Consider the following 10267-nt stretch of genomic DNA (forward strand, 5'->3'; position numbering starts at 1 on the left):
ACCAAAACAACTGGATAAATGTAATTTTATATGAGAAAAAAAGATCATGATTTTTAAAACAGCATTTTTTATTAAAAGATGGTGATAGAATCGTTCATGTTATAAAGTATTAAAATAACAATAATGAAATCATGAGGTTTATGTTACTTATATTAAGTTGTCTTTTTGGATATTTATCTCAAGTGGAAAGTGCTAAAAATTCATTATTGAATCCACCATGTAAGTATAGAAAACCGTAATTAATTATGGATATATCACAACGACGACTTGTTTTTTATAAATTTCTTATCCAATTAACATTAAATTTATCAAATTGTGTATTTTTATGTTGTTTTTTTTGGTTCTCATTATACCATTTTTGTTAAAGACTACATTTGGCTAGTTAATAAGTAGCACTTTTAACTTCAATTTTTAGTGTTTTAAAAACTTTTCAAACCCTTTAATATATCCAATTACGTGAAACAACTTTATGTAATTGCGTAATTTGTGTTTTATTAATAATTTTATAAACCTGATTTCAAGGGACTCATTGTATTATCCAACTTCATGCTTTGCCGAACAAATGGGAAGAAGTCACAAGTCCAGGGTTTCCAAATGGAATTACACGGCAGACACAATGTACATGGATGTAAGTGTTTCCAATTAAAAAATTAAATCACATTTTTATATGGCTTCAAGGGAAATTAATAAAACTGTCAAAAAACTAATATATTCCATTACTCTAACGTGCTTTTATATGTAAATTTCTAATCGTTTTAATTATCAGAATAAGTGCAAATCCGTCTCAAAAAATTCGCCTAGCTTTTCAAACGATGAACCTGACCGGTTCAATCGATAATTGTTTTACCCAATTCATTCAAATTATGGAGATTAAAGCCGTGAACGGAAAACACGACAGGGTAAATAGTTAATAGATTTGGTGCACGGGATCCGAAGTTTAAATCCGTAAAAAAATATTTTTTAAAAACTTTACTTTTTTGGTGTAAAAACAGAGTTTATCTGTTATAAAAGTAATACAAAATGGGTCTATTTAAGAAATACTTATTACTATCAAAAATTCCTTTTTTTTAAATTTTATTGTTTTTAGGGCAAATTTTGCGGGGATAGGAGACCAGGAGATTACGTGTCTTACGGTAAGTTACATTTTTTCTCTAAAAACTAAATAATATTCGGAGCTCTATTAGCCTAGTTGTAAAAGTTGAACAATTTTAAAAACCGTACCTCTAATCATTTTATTACCTTTAACAAAAGGTTCTTGTTAGTGTGACCTCACGTTATTATGATGGATGTTTATGACGTCATAGTGCAAGTTAAATTGCATTATTTTTTCCCACTAGTTAAAATGTCGGAAAAATGATTAACAATTTTTTTTAAATAAAGTTTTTTAATCAAAAAATAATTTTAAAAAAATTTTAAATTGCATGAGTATTTTTAAATCATTATAGCCAAGGATTTTGTATATAGCCTATGGCGCATTTGAATACACGAAATATATAGATTTCTGCCTAAAAATTTACCACCAACTGGTTCTCTATCCTAAAATCGATTTTATTGTATAGTAATTTTAAAAACGACGTTTAGTACTACATTTTAAAATATGCATTTAATAAATTCATCTGCAAAAATACAATTTACGAATTACAATTTTTTTTCTCTTTTTGGAATTGTTTCTACAACTTAAAAAAAATTTTATATACATTTTTTTTTGTATAATCAAGTTATTTTTTTTCAATATTAATATGTATAATTTAGGCTATAAAAACAGTTTTATGTATCTTTTCACGGGGACCAGAAGCTGCGGCCGTGAGAAGCTTCGGCCAGAAGGTTCGGCCTTCTTTTCACTATTGTTTTTATTTTTAGGTTTTCAGCTTCGTTTAGACTTAATGGCTGACACCGCAGCAGCTGGACATCAGGGTTTTCAAATAAAATTTAAAGCTGTCAAAAAAGAGCAGTCAGGATTTAAATGTAGGTTTTAGATTTTTATTATATATTTTTATCTTGGGCTAGAAACGCTTGGAATTGTAATATTTAAACTTTTCGTCAAAGTAAAACACAGTAATATTGGGAAAATTAAATTTTCCACTACCCGGCTTTAATTTTACTGACATTTTTTTGTTTTTTTTATAATAAAAAATTGTTTTCTATTCTACAGCCGTTTTCTCGTTTACAAATAAAAAACCAAAGCCGAAAAAGGTTAAAAAGAACAAGTTAAAAACACCAGGTAACGCGCCTAAAAATGGCGGAAAGTCTACAGCTAAAATCCCGCCAACGGCACCAAGTAACGGCGGAAAAGTTAATCTTAATTCAATACAAAAACAAAGAGAAAAACTGGCCAAGTAATTGAAGCATAAACATTGTTTAATTAATAGTTGCGTGACACTTTTTTGGAATATTTATTCAAGTTTTTTGTATAAATTTACTCTTAATTTATTTAATTGTGTATTTTAGTAAACCAAAGTTTGTTGGAAACAACACGCGTATAGTTGTTAAAAATCAGAACAGGAGACCCTTGACACCACCCAAGCAATTTAACTCGCCCAGTAGAGATCAATCACCAGGAAAAACAAGTAAGTAAAGAGTTAGTTAAAAAAATTATTAAAAATATTATCTAGAAATGCAAAATCACCTAGTGTGTAAAAAATGTGAATATTTTTAAGCATTTTTTGAGATTTAATATTACTTTAAATTGCCCGGAATTTTATTGTGGTGCCGCCCTAATTATTCCTAACATAAAAATAATGAAAAGCATATTTATAAACAGGTGTTGTTAAAAAAATGCCATATATAAATTTACTCTTTTTTTTCAAATTAAATATTCGAAATAATATAACAATTGAGTTATTACAAAAAAATAAAAAATTATGTAACCAACTTCTTAATTATTAAAAAAATTAATGCCATGTGGAATTTTGATTACAAGGTTATCGTATACAGTTTCAAATTTGCGTATTTTCTAGCTAGCATGGCTTATTCGTTAAACGTGTCTTATGGCCTTGAGCTATCACAAGTTTAATGAGATCCAAATTATTAAATGTCATTATTTACACGCTTTCCTTCAACTTTGTTAAAAAGTTAAGTTTTTTTCTAATAAAGTGAATATCATTCACAGCAACTTCTAGATAGGGTTTTTAAATACGAAATATTAATAGGAATTAAGTTTAAAAGAATTAAGTTTCATACGTTTTTTTGGTTTTGATTTTGTTTTAAAAATGGCAATGACGTAACGCTCCGATAGGATCAAGATAAGAATTGAAAAATTTTCGAATTTCACGCAAATAACGAAACTTTTCACGTAAATGCGTAGACTAATAAAATATTACAAACTATAAAATGGGCATTTATTTAAACAATTTAATAAATGCCCATTTTTAGTTTAATTTTTTAATTAAATACCTTTTTTTATATAATTAATAAGCAAGAATAGAATTTATATATGTAATAAACAACAAAAACAAGTCAAAAAATAATATAAATTTACTGTAAAGTAAATGCGTGGTTTAAAATTCCTTCTTTAAATATTTGAGAATAATAAGGTTAATTAAATAAAATTATTTTTTTATTTTAGCGATAGTTATTGACAATGGAGAGGAAGAACCAGAATTTAATCTTTACTTGGTGATCGGAATCCCAGTTGTTGGCCTTGTTATTATTATATTGATTGGAGTCGTTATTAAATTGTAAATATATTTGCTATTATTGTTTTGTAAAAACTAAGTCACGTAATGTTTTTTATGATATGATGTATTCTCAATGTGGAAAATGACAACTATAATTGTCAGTTATAGGCTATAGGTTTAATATTAAAAATCTATTTTAAAATGCGAGATTTAATTTGATTTCACGTTTTATATCTTAAAATTTGGAATTTTTTGTAATGTTTTAAAAGGTGTATTTGCGATAAACAAAAACAAGAGAAAAAGGAAAGAAAAAAGGAATTGGAATACGAGAAAAAGAATCATCATTTTTCACCCCTAGCTTCTATGGTAAAACTAATATGCAAATTCATAAAGTTTATTAATTTCAAAAAAGTTTTTTTCCCTTCATTGTTTTTTTTATTTTTTTTAGGCTCATCCCATTCAAAGGTTACATAATCTTCCGGGTACAGTCCCAAAGCAGCCGGCCTACAATCCTGATTATGACGTAACAAATAATCAACAACAACAAAACTACAATCAAGCTGGTAGTAAACATTCATCCGCTCCTTCGAGTAAACCCCAAAAAGCGCAAGCCCCACTTGCTCCGCCTAACCGAAGTCGGCACACCCCGTCACCAATTTCGATGATTAATAATGACGTCATTTTAGGAAACGAGGTTGCTATGGGCGACGAAGCGAAGCATCATGTGACAAACAATGTTAATACGGGACAAATGTACTCAAACAACGAAGGTGGTTTTGTGTTTTATTACCCCACAAACCAAACGGGGGCAAACACGATGCCCCCTAACTACGACGCTGTGACGTCACTTAACTGGCACAATGACGTCAGAAAAGAGTCTGAAGACCAGGACCAGGTTAAAACTCTCCCAGCTCGAACTCAGTCAAAGAAAAAGGTTCCCACTTTAAAACGAAAAATCAGCCAGTGGGAAAAAACTCAAATAAAAAAAGGGAACTACATTTAAATTAAATCTTTGGGTCTACGTGTCTGATGTTTACAGCCAACTAATGCAGAAGAATAACCCTTAGGGTATAACTCAACATTGTAAAGGTTGACTTGTTTTCGGAAATGTAATAATAAGGAGGTGGTTTACGTTGACATTTGCATACTGTACAGTAATATAATCACAAAAAGAGTTTTATTACAATATGTAAATCAATGCATTGTTTTTTTTTACATTTTGATCGAGACCAGTGATCGTTTAATTTAGATAGGAAAATAATATGTTTTTAGCTTTAATGCTCATTGTACCTTGTGGTTTTTATAAATTGATTTTGATTTTTTAAGATAACTTGAATTAATTTCAAGGTAAAGTTATTTTTGGTTGGATAATGCTTATATTTGTAAATTTAATGGTTGGTTGGTTATTTGTGTTATGGCACTTATTGTGTATTGTTTATATTGTTTTGTTTCACCATTAGCATTTGAACTGTAAAAATATAAATACAAAAACAGGAATTGAAACATGTAAATAGTGATCCGTAAGTGGGCGCTAGAGAGCAGTATCTAATTATGCAGTATATAAATTAACGAAGCGTTAAAGCGAAACGACAAGTAACTTTTATTGTGGTAAACAGATGTTGTGGTTTTTATTATAACCTTTAGTCGTAAAGTGTAAAATCTGTTAGGCTGTTTAAAATTTATTCTGCAATAAATTTAAATAAATTTAATCAACAAGGGAAATCCCCTATTTTGACAAGTAGATTGAATTAAACGTGCGATGATTAATTTGTTACGCAGCTCGATTAGGTCACACATTTCCTTTTTTAAAACGGGCAATATGTTGTACATGGTCTAATCTAATACATGTTGCGTATGTATGCCGTAAGTGTTAGTCATAATAAACTAAATAGGCGTTTAAATGTTGCAAAAATGGATAGTTTTTAACCATTTAGACGTTAATTAAGTTATTGATAAAATACGGTTTTTGCGTATAAATTTAACTAAATACGAAGTTTTAAACATAGTAACACATTGTTGTACTTTCGCAGAAAAAGGTGTTTTCATGTAGAATAAATGTAAAGGGACATTTTCTATATTGGAGAAAATACAGTAAGATTTTTTATTTTTTTTAATTAACTTTTTTTTTGTAATTTTAATTAGTTTTATTTTTTTGCATCATTGATAAATTAAAATACCTTATAAAGGTTAGTTTACATTTGCATATACTCTTAAATTCACAACAAAGACATTATTAATTTGCCTATATAGGGTAATACTATCTCTGGAACTATGTAATTAACTTAATTTTTACAAATTCCTTTGAATTTCAGTAAGAAGAAAAATGTTTGTGGATTTTAATGATTTGTCAAACAACCCTACCATGGGTAAGGGAAAAGGTAAAAACTGTTTTTGATTTTTTCTTGTTATGTATAAAGATAAATAATCTTGTTCAGCTGTTAGTGTATTAAGAGAGAAAGTTATGGTGGATTTACCTTTTTTTCGCTCTTGTTTGCGAACTTGAAGTTAATCTTGTGGTTAGGTATATAGAAAAAAAAACATGTTTTCTTTTTATTTAAAAGACCTAAAATTGTTGAGTTGCAGATTTAGATAATAAATAGGAACACTGTAAATTTTTTAATGTATACTAATCAGTAATATTAAAAAAAAAATTAGTTAAAAACAGAAAATTAAAGCTGAAAGTTGTAATAATACTACAGTTTAAATGAATATATTTTTATTAAAAAGACTTTTGACATAAGGTAATATTATATTTAGTTTTTAACTCTTTTATGTAACATTTTAAAATTTATAGGCCTATTGTACTAGAATTATTTATTACCTTACTTTTTAAACCATTAATATTCAATTTAAAACTTAATATCCTTTGGTATTTAGCCCAGGGCCTAAACTTGTTTATTTGATATTGCATAAAATTCATAAGAGATTAATCAGCTAGTGTTATTTAAATACAAATAAAGAATAACTTGGTACTAATTCCTACAATGACTTGACAACAAAATACTTTTTAATAATTTAAAACAATTTTTTTTGGAAAAAAGTTGTTAACTAAAAAGATTTATATTTATGATTCTAACTAGAAAAAAAATATTTTTTTTTACTTTACTTGGATTTAGAACTATAAAATTGTTTAGCTTAAATTTGAATAAACTTTGATTTTAATATTTGGTTTTATATTTTTTCAGATAGATCGAATAAAATGGGAATATTTGAGTTTATGCATTTTGAACATCACGAAGATCGAAATCATGAAATTTATGAACATGACATGGTGCCTCATGAAGAATTGACACAAAAGCAAAAACTAAGTCACATTCTTCATTCTAAGCCTGTTCATGTAAGAATAATATTTTGATTATATATATAACAAAAAAATTAAAATAAAATGTACATTATTATAAGAAAAAAGGAATTATAAAATTAAATAGTCAATTTATTTGAAAATTAATTTTCATCTTTAAATTAAAAAAAAAATTTTTATGTATATGTAGTTTAAAATTTTATTTTTTTTAGATTGGTGTTATTCTTCTAGTCATATTTGACAGTTTGTTGGTTATATTTGCTTTATTGGTCGATTTAAGAGTAGTTGCCATCCCAGAAACACACGATGTTGTCAGTGTTTTTCATGGTTTTTCAATCTCAATTCTTGCTGTGTTTATGATTGAAATTGGGCTTAAGGTAACTTTACTTCTTTTTTTAGGTTTTGTAAGGCTGACTTCACAACATAATTCTTTGTGATATTACTAAGTATTTCGTATTTTGTTTAGTTTTTAAATTTTTTTTTAAATTTTTAAAATAATTTTTAATTTATTGATATTTTGTTTAGCATCATGTAAATATTAAATATTGTTATAAAATGCCATTACTTGGATTTCAACACCAGACCATGAGATACAATGTATTGCGTGTTAAAATCCATTTGTCATGCTGATCATTCAAAATATAGCAGTATTAGCTAAATCCTATTAATAGGGTTTTTTAAAAGCACTAAAGCTATAATTATTAGAAGCTATCCCTGAAAAATTTTAAATATCAAATTTTGAGTGGGTTCAATTAGTTTTTGATTTTTTTTTTGATTTTTAAATTATTTTGCTTAACATTTTTTAGATTTATTCAAATCACAAATTCTTCCTGCACCACAAGATTGAAGTTGTTGATGCAGTTGTAGTCGTGATATCGTTTATTGTCGACATTGTTCTAGTTTTTCATGAAACTGCAGCCTTGGAAGCACTTGGATTACTTGTTTTGTTTCGATTATGGAGGGTTTTGAGAATTGTTAACGGTATATTACAATTTTAAAATAATTTCAATCTTTTTATTTAGTTGTTTATAGAAACTTACTTATTTAAAGACTCGTTTAAATTTTAACATGGCCATAACTTTAAAATAGTAAGCTGTATACTTTAGGTTTAATTTCTACATTTTTTGCAAGTAATAAATTTGTGTTTACAAGTGTGAAATTTAATTGTCCTCAGGGTGTTTTAAGTTTTTTTTTTGGTTAAATACAAAACAGCTGTTATAAAACTATCTAAGTATGTTAAAATATGTAATATATCGTTATTACACCCATACCCACGTTTTTATAATTCTGTAGTAATATATTGTGCACAATATTAAGTTTTTTTAATTTGTACAAGGAGATTTTGAAATTTTTTTTAAAGATTGGGTAATGGCTTGTATTAATCCTTGTTCTAATAACGCCATTTTTTACATATTTTAGGATTTATTGTTACCATTAAGAGTAGAGCAGATGAAAAGGTTCATTTGTTCAAAGAAAGAAACAAAAAATTAATGGAATCTCTAAAAACGGCAAACGACGAAATCGCTAAAAAAGACGAAGGTAAAAAATAAACCTAGAACTAATTTTAAATTTTATTTTTAAAAACAATTGTTATTCTGCTTAAGCAAAAATTGCAAAACTTAATTAAACACTTGCAAATTTAATTAATCGTTTCGTAATATTATAAACACGTTGTTTATTCTATTTCCTTATATTAAGGCGAAGTCTGCCTATCATGTCCTTAATTCGTGATTAATATAAAACTAATTTGGGAAGCGGCAAAGCGCTGTTTCCTTTTGATTATGACGTCACAACGGATTCACTAGTGCAGTAAGGGAATTCTGAGAAATCTAAAAAAAGCCAAAAATAGTTAATCCTTCGAGTTGAAAAAATTGCAAAATAAATATGTAACAAATGAATAAAAACGTAATTTCAGGTTCTACTTTTGCAATTTTACATTTTTTTTTGGACGAAAACGAAAAATTGTTATAAAACCTTGCATAACTAAACTTAAACACGCTTGGTTAAATTTGAGATATTTTAACACCTTAATCAGATTATTATAATCGCTTTTTTTTGCGAGCCAACGCGTTAAATTTGTCACGTAAATAAACATCTTATAATTTAACTTTTGTCTGAACAAAATATAAGTTCGGCTAAATTTCACCAAACTGTTAAATTATAACTTCAAAATATTAAAAGTTAAAAATCATATAGAAAAATATTGACAATGAGCAAAAATGCAAATTTGTGAATTTTTGTGCGATTAGAATTTTCTTTGGTGGTCTATCGATCTTAATTATAGTTAGATAACAATGTATTTATTTTCCGGGCAAAAACTGATTCGTAATAGTTTATATCTTAAAAACAGTGGAAAATTTTAGGTAAAAAACAATATTTATCAGATACTGTTATTTTACACATTTTCTCCTTATGAATTATAACTGTTGATTTATTTTCGCCCTGAACTTTGTCTAATAAACAGTCAGGATTAAGGGGTTAACGATATTTAGTGCAACTAAGAAAAAACAAACCTTTAAAAAAGCTTAAAATATTTTCAATGTATATTCAATGGTATATAAATATTTATATTACTCAAAAGTGTATTTATCTATTTCATGAATAAACAATTTTATGTTTTATAATAAAGTCTATATTAAGATACATATTAAAACAAATTCTACCAGTTTGTAATATCCAATTTTAATTCGATTTTTTTTATTTCGTAGAAATCGAAAAACTAAAAGATACTCTTCGTGAAAACGGATTAAAGTACGAAGAACCGGAAGCTGTCGAATCTCAAAACGACGTGCATTAATTAATGACGTCATTGGTATGTCACTACGTCATTAGTTACAGTTGTTAGGTCGCCAAGGTTAACTATACTCGTGTAAAATAATAAAAATGTAAAAATTTTTACAAAATTTTACAATTTTGTTTTGTATAACGTTTACTTGTATAATTAAGAAATTTATTAAAATTTTATGGCAAATTTAGTTTGTTTATTTTTACTTTAAGATGTAACCTAAACATATTAAAGTTTCTTAACATATATATTGCAATTATATTAATACTTACCTTAGTTTATATACACTATAGTATTTTTCTTGCACTAAAGACCAATTTTCTTATATTTTATTGCCAATCATGGTATTTTATCGTGTGTTTTTTAAAACATTGCTATTATTACATTATATTTTATGCTATTGTGTTAAGCCTTTTTTTGTACAATAACAATTGTGTTATTATTTTTCGTTATTTTTATTATAACATTTCTGTTAGAAATCGTCTATATTTTAAAGTGGACATTTTTTGTTATTTGCTATTAATAATTTACGTTAACATATATATATAGTTTTATATTTAAAAT

General features: G+C 26.8%; 2 protein-coding genes across 3 annotated transcripts; both read left to right on the forward strand.

Moving 5' to 3' along the window:
• On the forward strand, positions 1–5114 carry LOC145745506 (uncharacterized). Its single transcript, XM_082563602.1, has 10 exons — positions 1–219; positions 523–628; positions 767–899; positions 1088–1133; positions 1861–1965; positions 2153–2336; positions 2449–2567; positions 3566–3677; positions 3887–3983; positions 4066–5114. Exons 1-10 carry the CDS (start codon positions 132–134, stop codon positions 4618–4620), a joined length of 1545 nt encoding a protein of 514 aa, XP_082419728.1. The 5' UTR covers positions 1–131; the 3' UTR covers positions 4621–5114.
• A 333-nt stretch (positions 5115–5447) lies between these two features.
• LOC145745286 (voltage-gated hydrogen channel 1-like) lies at positions 5448–10243 on the forward strand. Of its 2 annotated transcripts, XM_082563317.1 has the most exons (8): positions 5448–5480; positions 5648–5708; positions 5930–5995; positions 6803–6954; positions 7131–7295; positions 7725–7899; positions 8338–8457; positions 9627–10243. In XM_082563317.1, the coding sequence occupies exons 1-8, from the start codon at positions 5463–5465 to the stop codon at positions 9713–9715; spliced, it is 846 nt and encodes a 281-aa protein (XP_082419443.1). In that variant the 5' UTR covers positions 5448–5462; the 3' UTR covers positions 9716–10243. The 2 variants fall into 2 exon arrangements, with proteins under 2 accessions (XP_082419443.1, XP_082419445.1); XM_082563319.1 differs by lacking the exons at positions 5448–5480; positions 5648–5708; positions 5930–5995 and adding an exon at positions 6193–6358 and having other exon boundaries at positions 9627–10229.
• Positions 10244–10267: the final 24 nt, after the last annotated feature.

Source organism: Corella eumyota, chromosome 3 (assembly GCF_963082875.1).
Source record: "Corella eumyota chromosome 3, kaCorEumy4.1, whole genome shotgun sequence".
Taxonomy (NCBI): domain Eukaryota; kingdom Metazoa; phylum Chordata; class Ascidiacea; order Phlebobranchia; family Corellidae; genus Corella; species Corella eumyota.

Bases quoted from the DNA above. Each gene is read 5' to 3' on its own strand.
- LOC145745286 (XM_082563317.1), top strand. The intron at 5,709-5,929 runs GTAAGATTTTTT...TTTGAATTTCAG, and splicing joins TCTATATTGGAGAAAATACA to TAAGAAGAAAAATGTTTGTG. The intron at 6,955-7,130 runs GTAAGAATAATA...TATTTTTTTTAG, and splicing joins TTCATTCTAAGCCTGTTCAT to ATTGGTGTTATTCTTCTAGT.
- LOC145745506 (XM_082563602.1), top strand. From the start codon at position 132: ATGAGGTTTATGTTACTTATATTAAGTTGTCTTTTTGGATATTTATCT. The intron at 2,568-3,565 runs GTAAGTAAAGAG...TTTTTATTTTAG, and splicing joins TCAATCACCAGGAAAAACAA to CGATAGTTATTGACAATGGA. The intron at 3,678-3,886 runs GTAAATATATTT...ATGTTTTAAAAG, and splicing joins ATTGGAGTCGTTATTAAATT to GTGTATTTGCGATAAACAAA.